Raw genomic sequence first — 19020 nt, forward strand, 5'->3', positions numbered from 1 at the left:
CTGGGACAAGGGTTAGACCATCTAAAGGCTCGTATTTCATGTATGATAAAATAAATATCATCGAAATGAAACCAATGTAAAAAAGTTTTAGATTTAATGCAGCATTCATATAACAAAAAGAAGAAAAAAAAAAGGTTTCTGGGACAACTCTCACTCTAGCTCACTATATCTCTATAGATATGCTGTATATATTATCATGGGGACATGTCAAAACAATCACTGGCTGTGGTTCAAACGTTACTTTGTGAAAGCATAAATTGTAAGGACTTGTTTTAGCCAGGTTTGAGAACACTTAAAGGAGCGCAGCAGTAATTGCTCCCCTGGAGACTGGAAAAAAATGGCCTCATTCCTGCAGCCTTTGGCCACCGCAGTATTTATAGTGTATCTCCCTCTTTGTTAAACCTGTCAAGAGGCGAAACCCAGCACCAAAATAAAGAAAGATGTTTTTTTTAATATATATATCATGAGTGTTTTTTCCGAACACTTTCGAGGATTTACCTCGAGTCACGTGGTGCTCTGGGCTGGCTTTCAAGAGAAGCTCCCGGTGGATGTATAATTCAAGGTTTCTATTATGTCCGCGGAGAGCGCCTCTTGATGAACGATGCATTGTTTATGTGATCTGTGCACCTGTCGCTTCATCTCCGGCGGCTAGGTGTTTAAGCGAAGCGGTTAGATCCACATTTATCATTACCATCAAGCTAAAAGGTTAGCGGAGTTTAATCCGCGGTCCCCATACCCTTTGCTTGGGCTGTCAGACGAGAGTATTCCTTCCCCCCAACCCTCTGTTGTTTTTCCGCCTTCTCGTGGTATGGGAGAGTCGATGTGCTGGAGCCGTTCCATATGATATATTCCCGGGTGGCCTGATTTCCAGTGCGGTACATGTGCATGCTAACTGCTCTGGTTGGCTCTGATCCGCCCACTCAGTACCATTAGATAAAGTGTTTCAGCTGCTCAGCGTGGAAGAAACACCCCGCCTGCTCACTCCAAAGATCTCTTCAAGGTTTCGTTAAATAGCATTTCCCTCGCTCAGGGAAGGCAGAAGCTGAAAACGGTGGAGAGGAGACGAGCACATGTGTGTTAGCTCACCCAGGTGACTAATAACGGATCATCATCATGGTTTTGACAACGCCGTGATGTTCGGAGCATTTAGACTATTACCATCTTTGAGCTGCCTTATTTTGCCCATTTTTCTCTTTATAAGGCTTTTCAAAAAGATCTGATAAATGACAATGAAAACTTAATTTGAACCAAAATATCGCAAAGTAATGCAAACAAGGCCAGGCGATTCAGTGTGTTGCTTGCTTTTTCTTTGTAATTATTGTATTTGTGAAACTGAACAGTAATTCTGGAGCGAAAATAGCAAATCACCACCTATTTTATAATTTTTTTCTCAGTGCACTTATTTTTTCTTCTTAGGCACTTTGAAAAGATGTTCAATAATGAATTTTAAATCATGGACCAAAGCTACCATGAATCACACAAACACAAAATAAAGAAAAAAAGAAAAAAGTTATGTACAAAAAATATCTAAATATACAATTTACATTTTTTTTAAGTGTACTACTTATCTCATGAATCTTTGCAAATGGAAATAACGGTCGATGCACAATTACTGACCATTAGTCATTATAAAATATATGATATATATTTGTATATATTTGTAATATGTTTGTTGCTTATTGCCAAATATTCAAACATATACAAATGCATAAGCAAGTGTGGCAAAACACAAAACTTGGATATAGTTTGAATACAGTTCCTGCTTTCATGCAAAAGCTCTTTTTAGGATTATGCATGTTTTGATTTTAGATCTTTGAAAATTCATATACTGAAAAACAAAATTAATGTAGAAACAATTTTCACTCTGATATTACTAGCACATTTCATATCTGATTATGCGAAACTGCGGGTAACACATCGATTGAAATAAAAAAGAAATAAATAACAGCATAGTTATTAAAACCATTTTACCTCTGAAGTACAGAAGTATGTACTAAAATAGTTGCTAGAGCTCGCTGTAAACAGTACCCAAGATAAAACGCATGACTGGAATGCCATGTGACTTCATCCACATTACATTCATGCATTTGCCGGAAAAAGTGTCTGTCAAAAGCATAAATGCATTTTTTCTGGCATGCCGCTCATAACGTTACTAAAAAGATGCGGTTTAACATTACTCATAAACCACATCTTTCCAAATGTGTCTAATGTGCATTTATAGAGCACTCGCGTATAGTAGACATCAGCGCGTGTGAGTGACTGTATGCTCAGATTTGATAAAGCTTTCAACACTTTGATAAAACACAAAGGCAAAAGCCCATGAAAATGTTTGGCAGCCAATTAAACCCTAGAACAAAGACAGGCCTGCACACAGCATCCAGTGGGGAAGAATACACATACTGTATGTTCAAATCTCCACTGATGCACATCATGGAATTATCTCTATTTATAGGACACTTTATTATCATCTTTTTATTCTACATATGGAACACTGTAGTTTGAAGCCAAATTTGACCCTATTAAATTTCTTATTGTACCATTTTGTGTTTTAAAGGCAATATATCTAACATGAACACATTATACATTTAATGTCAGTGTTAAATAAAGTTTGTGATCATCTTTTCTTCCCTATTATGATGTATATCCAAATGAAGCCGCCTTTTAATGAGAGAGAGAAAAAAAATGTATGGCGGGATTTGATTTTGCCCATTGGGAACTGAATGGATCGTTATTTGCTAATTGCGCTCTCATGTGATTATGCCGTGGTATCATTTAATTAAAGTTTATGAGGGCATATGAATTAAAAATAATAGTTATGCGCACGGATAATTCATACACAATGCAATATTCCATTTTTCATTTAACTTTAAATAGACAGCATGATACGATAAAAAAAATCCATTTTCCCATCCTACTATTTATTCTCAAAAATAAAGGCCGTCATTTGTACCTAAAGGGTACGTTAAAGGTACATATTAGTACTTAAAGAGCACATATTTGAACCAAATAGGTACAAAAGTGTACCTTTTGAAAAGGTACCGCCACAGTGACGGCTTTTGTACCTTTTTTCTGAGAGTGTATAGTTCAAGTGCAGCCATCATGATAAATATTTCTGAGCACATTTCGTTTGAAAATTGCCAACAGAAAATACTGTTAAGGCATTATTCTGCAAAGCCCAGTAATGCGCTTCTTTTATCAATCTTTATTCTATCTCTTTTCAGGTTGTCCCGTGGCCATTAAGCGAGTAGGAAGTTCTAAACGGATCGCACTGGCAGCAGCAGCCATGATGGCGATGGATTCTGACGTGACACAGGGACCATCTGTCTCTTCTGCTCACCCTCTCCACCTGCTCTCGCTCTCACCCATCAAGATTCCCTTTCTGACGGCACCTCACGCAGGTAGGAGTACAAAAGAAAATGCTTTCATTAGTGTCCTTGTGCTCGTGAAAAAAATCCCCAGCGCTCGCCTATCAAACGTTGCCGGGTTCTTGCTGTGGTTTTGAGGTGTAGCTAACTAGAAGTAGCAACCCTTTAACGTAATTACGTTTTGCATTGACAGCAGCTCAGGTGTTTTCAAGTTTTTCGAGTGAAATGGTATGATTTAACTGTCACAATGGAGCGACTGTGAATATCATTGCTTTTATAGGGATAGTTCACCCAAAAATATACAGCCTGTCATTATTTACTCTCCAGGTTGTTCCAAATATGTATAATTATGATAATGATAAGTGAAAGGTTCCCATTGACGTCCATTTTATTTCATGCAAAATATAATCGAAATCAAAACTGTTTGGTTACTAGCATTGATAAAGTGTCTTTTTTTCCTTGTGGAAATGCGTACAGTAAGCAATGACGAAATTCAGTTTTTACATTTTTGAATGGATCATCCCTTTAATATTGAGTGACTTACATTCCAAATTACTTCGTAAATTTTCTCCTCCATTGAAACATTAAGCATCTTACAACACACAGGAGTGGTGTTACTAAATGAATTGGTGTTGAATAAATCGGGTAAGTAAATGATTCAATGAGGAAATGATAATGATTCGTGAGTCACTGGTTTGTGGTTCATTAATTGCCATTTTTATGGGTTTTTAAAGGTTCATATTTTGGTTTTGGGAATCCCCAACAACATTTTGATGTGCACGCAAGATAAAAAAAAAACCACTTTCATTTTTTTATAATATGCATTTATTTTTACCTTATTTGTTAAAAACTCCAAGCTATTCGCTCAGCGATTTCCAAACCTCTCCATTTCTATTTCATTTACAGGTCTGTTTTATTTACAGCTGTGTTTCTGAGCTTTTAATCCTCCGAAAGCAGCACCTAGCGGCAAAGAATAAATTAGCATTTTCATTCAAACCAATGCAAAAAGACCCACAAGTGGGCGGGCAATAAGTTAATGTACATGTCAACATGAAACGGCTTGGGGCTTGTTTTAAAAACAACTCTTTTCAATGATTCAGAGTCGACTCTTTTTTTTGAGAGACAATAACTTTATACACGGTGCATTTTCAGATTTAAAACTTTGCTGGATGTTTTCGTTCACTTGGAGCTGTGTTACACACTGCATGAAAGGTAATTTTCCAAAAATCCATAATAGGTGCATCTTAATTTATATTGTGGTAATACAGCATGTCTCAAAATGTGCCTACTCTTCTGCTACACGCTCAAAAACATGTATGATTTATTTGCAAAAGGAGTACATTCATGCATTTAGGGAAGAGAATAAGTACAGTATGAGAACAGTCAACCTGAACAAATCAGTGATGATGAACAAATCATACAATGATTCGATGACTCACTCATAAGGTTGCTTGTTTAGTTCCTGATTGAACGAGTGCGTCTGAATGAATTAGATGCATGAATTATTCAATGACTCACTAATTGACACTTGTTTCGTTACTGTATGAATCACCGAGTTAATGATTCAGTGACTCTTAAAGATTGTGTCAGTTGTTCAGTGATATTGATTGACTCAGGTGACTGAATAATTCAATGACTTACTTGTAAGGACTTGTTTTGCACCTGAATTGAATCAGTGTGTTTGAACAAGTTAAGGATTCAGTCACTTTTTGCAACTTACCTCAAATATAACCTCAAATATAGGAGAATGTTTATTATTATTATTATCATCATTTGTTCATTTTTAAAGAATGTACCCATGATTTTGCGTAAACCAAACATTATACACTTGGTTTGGTGTGCATTAGAGTGTCTTGTCTAAATTAAACCATTAAATCTCCTTCCTCATCATTGCTTCAGCTTTTTTTCTTCTGGCTCAGGTTTAAACCAACCTGCTTCGTGTTGTTTTTTTCTGACCCACTTGGTATGATTCTTGGGTTCATAATGAGGGCCTGCTTTCTCACAAAGCTTCTGATGTCCTAATTGGCGAATTGTAATTGCAAATGCCTTTTGTGATGCAAATATCACGTTTTTTTTAGTCAGGGGTTGTCGGAAATAGCATGCACGTTGTCTTTTTTCATCACTTTAAACTCAGCACGCATGAAAAGAAAGGTTTTACAGTGCATTCCGGTAAAAATGAGTGTTTGCGCGAGTTTTACGGTTGTCGGTTTGGACTTCCCCAAGCAATTACAAGAAAAGTTGCTGCTTGAGCAGCCGTCTTCTTGCTGAGTTTGTTTTGGTGTTGTTCTTACCGTAGCGTTCCCATTTCTCAGAAAGAAGTAAGAGTTTCACTTTGCTGAAGTGGATGGGTTTAAATCAAGGGTCAGTGCATAATGACTGAACTGAATGGAAGCGCGGCCGTTCGTTTGGAGAAACGGTCAGAGCGTATCCTTTTTATTTTCCTGCCTTTCTTTGTCGGATTCCTCTGTCTTCATGCATATTGATTAACTGTTTCCTTCTTTTGTTTTTCCGTGAACTTGTTCGGTCCCTCTTGTGGGTGGATTGCCTGAGGTGAAAAACCATGCGTGTGTGTCAATAAGAGTGTGTACACGAGTCTGAGAGCAGATCTATATATTTTATGAGTGAATGTATATATTTTTCAGCTCCGGTCTCGTACTGTATGTGGGTGTGAGGGATGAATTCTCTGCTGTGAATCAATAGGAAATGTGGCTGTGGTTGTCAACATGTCCTGTATGGATGACAGGAATCCTCCCCTGGAATTACTTCCTTTTAGCCAGGCCTCAAATGCAACATTAAAGCAAACAGGCCAGCAAACCCCTGAAGGGCTTTTAATTTAGCTCTAACGATGTATATGCATGTTTGTCTGATGCTGTGGTAACTGGATCACTCTTCATGTCTGGTCCACTCAGCCCACTGCAGTTGAACTGTAATGCTGCTGTAATTCATTCTGATTGCGATCTAATAGTTAAGGCAGGAATTATTTTCGTACAGTTTGCGTGAGGGGAGATAATAGAGGTGCACGTCTCTCTCTGAATGGAGGGTTTAAAGATGGTAACTTATATAAGACACAGAAGGGAGCGAGTTCAGTAGGCTATCTTATTCATTAACCAATAATTCAGCTGAAATACCAATTTTTATATTACCAAATCTCATGTATTAGATATTGTAGCCTATATACGATTATTTTACAGTGTCTATGACTGACTATAGTATGTACATGTAAAACGCAAATATTTATAAACATATATATATATAAAATCTAATTTTCTGTTACACATTTTTAATGAATTTTTTAGTTTATCATTCATTTGATTCAGCCCCATTGCTGTCTATAGCCTACACAGGCAGCTGACTTTTAAGATAGAATCTTAATAGAAATTAAAAATACTAATGCTTTATGTCGATTTAACTTCACTGCATCGGAAGAGGACAAAATTCGAACTGAATTGAAGCACATAGTGATATAAACTTTCAAAATCCACATTGTTATGGTAATAATGGTAACATTATGGTATAAATAATGGTAATGGTATATGCTGTACTGTACTCGTATCATAATTGATGAGCGTTATTGAGCTGAATGTGAACATGATTATTTTCTGTAGAATTTCTTTACAGCTAAAATGGATACATTTAAAACAAACATTTGCAAAACATTTACAACATTATATTTCCGCTGATTGGTCTGTACTGTTATATGAATAGATATTTTAAAAAAACTAAAATATGTTCCTAAAATAACAGCGATGCATAAAGATACACAACACAGTCAGTCAATTTTTAATCATGCTCAGGTGAATTTTATATATACATATACATCAAAGGATTTCTCTCACTTTGTTTGGCAACTAAAATAAATTTTTCCATCCTAGATGGCAAGCGCAGTGCATGCTTTTCATGCAACGCTACCCTTGAAAGCCAAATGGAAGGTATTTTAGAATAATTATGCTGCCTACCTTTTGGAACAACCTTCATGACAGGAGCATGTCTATGATGCCTTAAGGTGTCGCCTATGTATGCAGCTCACTAGGTTTTGAAACGGATCCAACAAGTGGATGCTGAATTTCAGCGTAATAGATGCGTGATTTCGAAAGCAGATGTTGAAAATATATCAATGCACACGAGTTGAGTTTGGTCTCTTATTTGGGTTTATCGCGGCCTCTGTCAGTGCCAACGCTGTGGGGAGTCTTTTAATGCCAATGGAGGCGGCTTTGAGCTCCCTTCAAATGCCTGAATTATAGGAGTCCTACACATCTGTGCTGAGAGATTAGGCTTTCAACCGATGCCCTGTATTTGACGCCATTGTTGCCAAACCAATTTTTTCCCTGCAAGTAAACGATAGAGGAATACTATTGTATGGCCGAAATCCTGTATAGCTGTGTGAAAAGTTTTCGAGCAGGATAACAGTATCGGCGTTAAGTTGAGTAAATGGAGACAGAACTATTTCTGTGTTCGTGTCAGAGGCTTTTTGTCTATTTATGTCGAGATGTTGCACAATAAGTTGAACTAATGTGTTGTCTGCCAAATTCCCAAAGCTCACGATGTCTAGATGCCTTGTACTGATGTGGGAGAAGTTGTTCTTGGCTCAGACATGAAGATGCGTTTCTGCAGCGATAAAAATGAAAGGCAACAAAACAGCAAATATCTGAGACATATTTACAGTACATTACATCACATACAGCTGTGCTCCAAATTAATTATACCCTGGGTAGTTATGTTCAAATAGGCTGCGAAAATAGATCTGCATCCATAATACGCTTTTTATAGTTAAATTACAAAAACAAATACATCTGTCCTTGCATTGGAAAACAAGAATCGAAAACGGCAGGATATTCGCTTTTTAAAATATTATTTTCTTCTGATAGATATTGGTCACAGTACTCTTTGCGACCTCCTTTGGCCAAGATAACAGCTCTGAGTCTTCACCTATAATGATTGTTGAGGTTAGAGAACAGCTGACAAGAGATCAGAGACCATTCCTTCTTCCAGAAACATCAGACCCTTCACAGACCCTCGTCTTCAGTTCAGGGAACTGTCATAGATCTTATTTACCAAAGGTATGAATGAAGTTGAGCACAACTGTACATGATTCACAGATGAATTCACATTATTACGATGAACAGATTTAAAATAAATGCTTTCAAATTGTTATAACCCGACGTTATAATCCAAAACGTTTCTTGAGCGGCAAATCAGAATGGTTACTGAACGATCACGTGATGAGCAGTAACTTGAAATTGCAATGATTTCATAATATTACCGTTTTTTCCTTGTCTTTTAAAAACATTTTAAAATCTTACTGAGCCTAAACTTTTAAACGGTGATGAAATTCTGTCTCTGACTTCGAAACGTGGATGGGGTTTTGAGTTTGCGTTATGCAAATGCCACACGTGGAGTTTTTATGACTTATACAAGGTGTGACCCACCAAAAGCCAAAGGTGAAAAATTAAACAAGCTGGGCTGCTGAACGAGGGGACAATTATGCAAATTGCATTATGTCTGATAACAGCAGCATTAGTAGGTCATGATTTACATAAGAAGTGTCTTCACTGCTTGGGCATAGAGATAACACTTTAGAGATTAATTTGGAGTTTTCTGAGAACTCTGATAAACACCTTCACTGATAAATCTTTACTGTGAACGACGGAGATAAAGGGGAGGAGCCTATGCTCTATCTCTCTCTCTCTCTCTTGAGAAGTCCTGCTAATTTCCTAATTACAAACTTATCTCAGAACAGTAGTGGGTCTGTTCAGAGGGTCAAGCTGCTTAAACGCCGAACAAATAGCTAAATATTCTGTTCTATTCTGTTTTATCCTGTTCTACTACGGTGCTGTTGAATGCTTGAATCCGATTGGTTGATGAATGTTCTAAGGTGTGCAATTATTTTTATGGAAATGCACGGATAAAGTCGTTCAAAGCAGGTCTCGACGACATTATGCAACTATATCACTTCGCCAAATGATTTCAGTTCTTATTTTAAAGGTCTTCACAGACTACGACAGCAAAAGAACCAGAATCCATAACAAAAATAATCAGGCAAATAAAATACTAAGCAACAGAAAACCATGTTTTTGTCATGTTTGTGGCTGCATCTGCTTGAGTGTGCGTTATTTTCTAATAATTCAATGGTCCATTAATAAAGGCACGTATTTTTAAGCAGCGCAAATGTTGTCAAAACTCTTTCTTGAGCAGAAAATCATATTGCATGTTACAAAGATTTACGAAGACTGGAGTAATGATGCTGAAAATTCAGCTTTACCATCACAGGGATAAATTTAATTTATTTTGTTATAATAGTTAACAGTATAACTGACATTAGAGGAAAATGTAGTGGTTCCGATCTTTAAAAGTCTTCTCTCTGGTTCAGCTCTTGGACTCGTGGACAGCTTGTACTACTCTTGTTCACACCGATCGGGTCAGCCTTAAAGCTTTAATTGATTGAAAAGGTCACCGGAGAATGATAAAGAGCGAGAGAGATGGGGATGATTAAAGTGGAGAGGTCTCTGGCAGAGCTTTCATTAATATCACGCACTCGGACCGAACTAAGAGAGATTCACTAATGACTCTGAGGACGCTCGCTATGAATTTGGTACCACATTTAGATGAGCGCATTGCCCCCTGGAAATTCCTTGCATGGAGTCCCGGTTTAGCAAATCTATCAGGCTTGTCATGACACCTTAAAATTGCTTTAATGTTAAATACTTCCTGCTGCTCCAGTTACATGAACATAGATTATAATTAAGACAATTACAGGTTGATTCCAATAATAATAGTAATAACAACAACATCCATTAATAATAATAATAATAATAATAATAATAATACAATAATGCTAATTATATTTATAATAATAATAAATATTATAATTGTTGATGTTTTTATTATTAGTGGTAGTCTATAGTAAAATGCAAATGTTCTCAGTAAATAATTTGTAGTCGTAGAAGTAATAAAAAAATACACACACACATATATATATATATATATATATATATATATATATATATATATATATATATATATATACATACACATATATACATACATACATATATATACATACATACGTACATACATATACACATATACATATATATACACATACACATATATATATACATATATATATATATATATATATATATATATATATATACATACACATATATATACACACACACATACATACATATATATATATTTATTTATTTATTTATTTTTATTTTTAATTGAACAAAAATGCGGCTTTGACGTGATTTTGATGCTTGTATAATGCAAGGCTCCAGAATACCGTTGTCTATCAAACTGCATATTCTTAGTATATCTGAGATATTTTTATCCCAGCCTGCCAATGACATCTTTGAATAGGAATGCTAAGGCTGCAAAGGAGTTTCATTGTTTTTGTTTTTTTTTTCCAGATTATTGACAGCGTGAGCATTACTCATCACCAGACTGAGATGAGGTGCAAATGGCACATTTGAATGTGTGCCAGTCAGTCTTTCACAGCGAATAACAGATGTGTCGCTCATTCGTAATTTGGGTATTTTGGCATCGCGCGCGCTCATGGCTACATTACCTGTAATTTGTTTCTGAGAAGCTGCACATTTGTGTCAGCAGTGGCCGAACTCACCGCAGCGACACTCTGGCTTCAGCACGTTTTATGTTTTATTAATAATTGAAGACTGGATTACATCGCTAATTTCACAGGTAATGATTCACTTTAAAAGAATGAACACATACAGATAAACTATTGAATCCTTTACACAAACTCAGGATGCTCTTTTCACGACTAGAAATGGTACGCCAGTAATTATCCAAGCCCTGGTTTCTATTAAAGCCAGCGTCTGATGTGTTTGCAGACTCTTTTCACAAGATGTATGCCACTGAGCCTTTGATATATGAAATCTTCAACATTAGCTTCATTCGGCTTGCCAAGCAGAAGCCATTCTTATTCCAGAGCAGTGTCTGTACCGCGAAAAGACTAGTTAGTATAACTTTCAGTACCATGATAGTGTGATTATGTGATAGTCCTCTTTCATATAAAGTCTGTTTAGCAGTTTTGAAACTGTCACAAAGCCGTTTTTGCACCGATGCCACGAATATGAATCATCTTATGCTCTGGTTTGCATCCAAAATAATCAAATGAGATGAAGTATAACTTCATGTGTGGAGTTTTAATTTACTGGATTATCTGAAAAAAATACATTCCTCCATGGTTATTTTATATTTAAGCCAATTTGTTTTTTATCTAAATAAATAAATGCATTTATTTTATTCTGTTATTCAGATTAATTATTTTCTATTTATTTTTGTTTGTATTGTATTTAACCATTTAATGCTTCATCTTCAATTTATTTTATTTCAGTTAATTGCCAAAGTTCTTATGTTTATAATCCAAGAAAGACTAATTAATGTGCAATATTTTTGTTTCCTGCAGGTAATTGTTTGTACTTATTATTATTATTATTATTATTATTATTATAATTATAATGCCTGCTTTATCTTTGCATCCAAAATAATCAAATTCTCTCTCTCTCTCTCTCTCTCTCTCTCTCTCTCTCTCTATATATATATATATATATATATATATATATATATATATTATGAATATAATATAATAATATAATATTATAGAATTTATAATATTTTATGAAAATGTCTAAAATAAATTTTATATATATATATATATATATATATATATATATATATATATATATATATATATATATATATATATATATATTTATTTTATACATTTTTTGTTTAACCATTTTCAAGTCTAGTTTCAAAGAAAATCTAATCAAAAACAAAATTATTATAATTTTTTTAAATTAAATAATTTTTTTATTTTGTTCAGTTTCTTTTTTATTCAGTTTTAATCATTTTGATACTCGGATGTTTAGGCATATTTTAAGGATCCAATTTTCGAGCAAAAACAATTATATTGTCATAAAAGGACTCGTACCATGATATTAAATTTTGGTCATTTAGGCCTTTAAGTATTAAGTTCTTCTAAATGGCTGGACATCACGGCGGATGATATGTTATTTTCTAAACACAGCGCCAGATTGTCTTCCAACAGAGCCGATAATTACCGTTTTCTCTGTAGGAATATTTTATTGCTTAATTGACAATTCGAGAAAGCCCTCCTGTAGATCACTGGGACATTGATCCTCACATTGTTATGCTGAACAGTTGGAGACTTTACAGATTTACTGTCTGCAAACCAGTTTCCCATAGCACCCAGAATTACTCACCAACACCGAAATCAATTTAGCCTGTCAAGTTCCCCGCTTCTCTGAGCCGTCGAATAAAACCCTTATCGTTTCTCCGTTTCCACCGTCTCCCTATTTTAATGTGGGGTCATATCTTATCAGGATAGATGCCCCCACAATTTCTAAAATGAGTGAACTCCACCGGTACCTTATCGTTTGGAATGAGAAAAGAAAGCTATTACTAGTGGCTCCTGGATGGCTGAAAGACTTCTGAACTCTTCTTCAAGACTTCTGAAGAGGGTCACTCCTCTCCTCTGTATCTGTCCCTTTGTAAGCCTCCACATTAATATTCCCTTTCAAATTTTTATCATCAAAAGGTAGGGAAAAAACTCTGAAGTCTTCAAGCTGTGCTTCTGATTGGTTGTCAGAGTAGATGAGGGTCTAATCTCCGTGGGTGATGTCCTAATCTCTGCCCTCTGTTTAGCTTTTCACTCGGGTTCCTCGGTGGAATATACTCGAGTCTGCTTCAAGGAGAGTCTTGAGGATTCCTTAAAAGCTCAATTGTTAGACCTAAACAACAATGGGCTTCTTAATTAGGTCTCCAGAATTTTTTTTTATTTATCATTACAGTCTGCAATCAAACAATAAGTAGACAAACATTATTTATATATTATTGTAACAAAGTAATTTCAAGTTATTTGAAAATGCCTCCTTTATTTTTCTTGGTATATTTGTGTACATTTTAAGATAATTACAGTACAACAGAATTCTTAGTTTTATGTATATAGTATTACAGAAGTTATTAATATGCTTTTATTTCTGTTTTCAGTTTTCATTTTTATTTAATACATTTTTTTTATGTGTCCTCGTTATTTTTTATTACGTTTCCTTTCTATTTAGTTTTATTTCAATTTTAATTTAGTTAATTTTTACATTTTAATTTAAACAAATAAGCTCACTAGTATTTTCTTTTATTATTTATGTGCTATTTATATTTTTTTTTGTACTTTTTTATAAAAATTTACAATTTAAAAAATATATAAATATATATTAATATATATAAATATATATATATATATTATAAATATAAAAATATATATTTTCAGGTAGTATCTAAGAAATATCTAATATTTCTCCTTTCTGTTTTTCAAAAATTTCTATATATATATATATATATATATATATAGACACACACACACACACACGCACGCATTTATGCAGGCTATATTCTGCGGTCATATTCTAAAGGCAGAATCATGAATAAAAACAAGCAGAAAGAGGTGGCGTTAATAGCAGAGTATATATTATATTCAGAAACAGACCTATATCTTTACATAACGTGTACGTTATAGTCTAGATTTGTGTAGCAGTATATCATTTTATTCAAATAAAGCACCATAAAACACTACTGTGATCAAACTGAAGTGTTGAATAATGTATTAAATGTCTGCCGTACTCTAGAGCGAACTGACACGCATGGCTTCGGAGGCTCAAGTTCTCACTAGGAATATGCGCTGATGGTAAATACGAAAATCTCATGCAGCCAGAATACGAATAGTTAAAAAAAAAAAAAAAATCATCTGTAATCTGATTACTGTCATTTAAACGAGGCTGGTTTTTCCTCACATCATTAGCTTCAACCCTCACCCTAGTTCTGTGCAATTAAGTGGGGAGCTGAAGGCAGACTAATTATATTAATTTTAATTATGTAATATGTCATCATTATTATATTTTAATATTTGTTTCAGTGTACTTGATCAGTAGATTGAGGTGAGCTGATCATGACAGACAGGAAGTTTGGCGCGGCGCAGCTTTCCTCCGCGGAAACGGCCATCTCGAATCTCCATGCCGGCTGGCGCTGCTTTGGTGAACCAGAACCAAACCTGAATAATTAAAGAAGGGATTTAATTAGGATTTTTTTGAATACGGTGGTGATTCTGGTGCCCTCTGCAAGAAACGGTAACTTAACGACTCAATGGCCTTCAAGTTACGAGTGTCATTCCAGCTCATTCTTACTGCCGCCTGTAAGAGACTTTTTTTTGCAATACCACACGTAAAATGTCCTTACAGCTGACAGATATCACTGAAATAAGTGTCCAGAGAAATCGCACCTGTCTGTGTGACAGAACCAGACTCTGTTAACAGCAAAAAGAAGAGTCAGGGGAGCAGCCCACGCTTTTTAACCAATCAGAAACTCTTACTGCCTGTTGAATCATTTTGTGTGCGCCGGAGCTTCTGTCATCTGACATGTCAGTTATCAGACCGGTGGAAGTTAGTAAAGCGGCACAAATTGCTTTTAGCATCGCAGCCTGGTCCCGCCGGTTGCTTTTGATATTGTATTATTGGGTAACAAACTGCAGCATGTGTGTCTTTGAGTGCTCTATTAATGGCAGCCGTTCACTACTGTATGTAAGGGCCTTTTTCATCGTGCTTATCATACATTCGTCTCTTTTTACACCGAAACTTTACACACCAGTTCATCGCGTGATGTAAAAAATGAGGATAAGACTAATTATTTAGAGACAAACAGCAATGAAATGCATCATATTCTGAGCAGTGAAGTTTTTTTGGTTTTTTTTTTTATGTTTTTGAAAGTAGTCACATATCCTCACCAAGGCTGCATTTATTTGACCAAAAATACAGAAACAAAATATAGTAAAATTGTGAAAAAAAATATTACTATTTAAACGGTTTTGTGTTTTAATATATTTTACAATTTTCTGAATTTATTTCAAAAGAATCGTCTGCAGTCTGCAGTGATCCTTCAGAAATCAAATCAAAGCAAACTTTTGGAGACCCTTTTTTTTTTTGATGAACAGAAAGTTCTAAAAATCAGCTTACAAATCTTTTGTAACAAATATTTACTATTTCTGTCTTAAATATTTAATTTTGATCAATTACATTAATAAATAATTATTATGAGTTACATATTATCAATGTGCAAAACAGTTGTGCTGCTTAATTTAATTTCTTTTAGTGCAAAACCTTTTTTTTTTTTTTTTTTTTCAAAAAGCAATTGTTTGAAATAGAAATCTTATTTAACATCATACGGGTCTTCGTTTTACTTTTGATCAATATAATGCAGTATTATACGCAATATAATAGTTTCTATCGAAAATTCTATCAAGAAAAAAACACACAAACAAAAAAAAACCAATAAAAATCCCACTAACTGAAAAGTTTTAAATGGTATTCCACTATTTTTTTAATGTATTGTAATTTTTAGCTTTTATCGCATAAATTGCAATGCATCAAAGTCAATAAAAAATGCATAAAAGGTTACAATATACACAGTATTACAGACCGAATTTTAAATGCAACTCTATGCAGCTGCTTTGTGTTTCCATCCGCCGAGGTCGAAAGCAAGCGGTGTCCATCAAAAGCTTTTAATGCTCTTCTTTTTTAGAGCTCCTGCAGTTTTTCTATGAATAGCAACACTCATTCGTATGGAGTTTGGTCCCAAGAGTCAGTTTGCCGTTTTTATTTAGTCTGTTTTTAAAAGCTATTTCTACTCGATCTTGTGAATGGAGCAGCCGGCGGTGACGCGCCAGTATCCCTCTGATGTTTAATTCACGGGGCAGTCAGATACAAAGTGCTGAGATAGTGCTCCCACTGAATTCTGTTTTGATACCAAATTTATCAAAGCGTTTCTGGCGTGCCTATTGTAAGTCTCTGAAATGCCGGTGAAGTCCTGCAGCCCTCGTGAACGGATATTCAGCGGTATGCACAGAAACAGCCGTATTACACGTCTTTGTGTGTTATGCATCTGATTGATCTGTTCTACAAAGGTCTATGAGCAGAGCCAGAGCAGACTGGCGTTGTTCTGAAGAGATAGGCTTTTTGTGGGCTCTGACAAACAGCGCTATGTATATCAGCTTCTGAACCCACGCCAACCCCGGCGCTCCGTATCAGACAGGATGTCCTGATTTGTATCTGTTCGCAGTGAGTGCTTCTTTTAGTTGGCCAGGTGAATGACAGCTCTGCTATTCTCCGAAGCGACAGCCGTTTTTAGACCCGTGCCGGGAAGAGCTCGTTTTTTTTCCACAGTTAAGTGTGAATGGAAGAACGACGGAGAGAATCGCAGCTAAACAAAGAGGCTTTTCGCCGATAAGTCGCGCGTGACGCGAGCTGGAGAGCGCGGCGGGTCACGGTGCAGAAACGCCGTCCCAGGCGCATTACCGAAAGGTCATCTGCGAATCTGCGTTCGCGTGTTGGGAAACAACCTCGGCTGACCTTTTGCTTTGAAAGGAGCTGAGGTTAGCGTGCAGTCTCACTGCTGCAATGTGTCTGCGCTGGCATGAAGAGCTTGCAGATTATAGGATTCACCGATTCATGCTTGGTTAGGGCATTTTTTTTAAAAATTAGCTAGTTAGCGTTTTACGTTTGAGGTATGGTTTTTAAAATGTATTTATTTGATCAAACATAAAGTAAAACTGTGTTGTGAAATCATACATTATAGATGTGTTTGTTACTGTGATGCAAAGCTGAAGATCCAGCATCGTTAGCTGAGTCATCGTTAAGTGTCACAATTTTCTACGGAAAATCATTCAACGTGCGTTTGGCACTAAACGAATGAATTAACGAATACTAGTAATTTCAAAGGATTAATCGCAATTAATTCACGACTGGACAAAGGTGCATTTTGTGCACTAAATAGAATGTAATATATTTAACATTCTGAAAACACTTTATGATAGGCGACCCATATTCACTATTAATTAAGAATTTTCTCTCAATAAATTCCTAATTAATAGTTAGTTGTTACTTAATTAACTTAATAGTAACTTAATTGTTAATTGTTACTAATAGTTAACGGAATGAAACAGACTTTGCTAAAAATAATAATTTTCATCCTTTACAAATCACAAATCTTATCAGTGCTTTCTTTTTCCAAAAAAAATATATTCTGTCATTTCTCTCTTCTTATTCTGTTATATTTTGTGTGTGTGAAAGAATCTCCACGCAGCTCTTTTCACAGCGGCCGCAGCTGTCAAGCTCCAAAAAGGACCAACTCCATAAAATCTTCATAAAAGTAGCCAGATGACTCATGCGCTGTATTCTAAGTCTTCAGAAGTCATTCAATAGCTTTGTGTGAAGAACAGGCCAAAATGTAGGTCGTCATTTTTTGAAAATCTTTCCAAACAGAATATTATTTCAAGTGAGCTGTTTCTTTAATGTTGCAGCTCAAAGTATATCTATAGACTGACAGTGGGTGAAAAAATCCAGCTTAGAGCAGAATAAACTTTTACGTTAGTTCAGACTGGTTTATTCTGGTTTCTACTGGTATAGCTGTTGGAAGCCCAAACGTGTGATGATTTTACATGCACATCCTGTCATTGTCTATTATATTGCATTATGCAGTTAGATTACAGTGCTCTGCTTCCAAGCGTGTTACATAAAACATGCCTCGCAGCGGACTCTGTACGGCCTCCATCCAAACCCACCGGCTCGATTCATCCATTTTTCTAGGCCGAGATCACTCCTTTCGCCACATGGGCACGCTCCTGAATTTCTCAATCAAACCCGGGTCTGATAGTCCCTCCGTTAGCCCGACCGCAGATGGATGACTATGTCACAAGAGCCAGCCATCGGTTCGTGATAGAGTTTGAATAATTTAATGGTTGGTTTAAGGTCAGGCCGGACTGGGCTTTAGGGCTTACTGTTGCATATAATAGGGCCACTGTTGCATTATATTGTTGAATATTGCAGAATCTTCCTTTTGAACCAGTGCCAGAGCTGGGTTGATTTAGCACAGATGCTGTAATTCAGACAAAACGCTCAGAATTTTAGAGCGGGTTAGTGTTAGCATTAGGCTGTGGAACTGTGCCATGTAATGAAAGCTTAGGGGGCTCGTGTGGCACAGCAGATGTGCTCGGTCGAAGAACGAAAGTTCAAAATTTAGAAGGTGGCTGCTGAATGAGACTTTTGGAGGATGAATGAGATTACAGCGAATTTTTGTTTCGTATAAAGGCATGGGGTGAGTTTGGAATGGCGCACTGCCATACTGCAGTACGATGCGGAGTAAATATTGTATCCCAAAATGCAATGCACCGCACCTGAATTCACCCTCTGTTTGGTGACCAAATGCTTTTTTAGTTAATATTTAGCTCAAAATGGGTGTAATGACGGTGCTGAGGTAGAATTAGGAGCCATTTGCAGAAGGGCAAACCCAAAAGGCAACGTTGGAAAACAGGCAGTGGATCAAAACCATTAATAAAATCCTAACCAGCAAAAGGGATAATCCAAGGAATTGTAAACAGAGGACAAGGCAGAATCATACACAAGAAGGTCAGACAGAATAACGCAGGGTAAACTGGCAATACTTCGCATGGAAGACATGGAGGGCCTCTGGTTATAAAGCCCTCAAACAGGAAGTGGTTGCAGAGGAAGTCGGATGGTTGAGCACGGCTAGTACTCGGGCGAGGGCTCCCTCTGCTGGTTAG

The 19020-nt window shown here is 36.0% G+C and overlaps 1 protein-coding gene across 1 annotated transcript in view; it reads left to right on the plus strand.

Annotated features, from left to right (window-relative positions):
• Positions 1-19020, plus strand: part of LOC122355345 (transcription elongation regulator 1-like protein) — a 76918-nt gene that overhangs the window by 21429 nt on the left and 36469 nt on the right. The window contains 1 exon segment of the mRNA XM_043253517.1: positions 3222-3398. Within this exon segment, the coding sequence (XP_043109452.1) occupies positions 3222-3398 (177 nt within the window).

The sequence above is a fragment of the Puntigrus tetrazona genome, chromosome 12, assembly GCF_018831695.1.
Source record: "Puntigrus tetrazona isolate hp1 chromosome 12, ASM1883169v1, whole genome shotgun sequence".
NCBI lineage: Eukaryota > Metazoa > Chordata > Actinopteri > Cypriniformes > Cyprinidae > Puntigrus > Puntigrus tetrazona.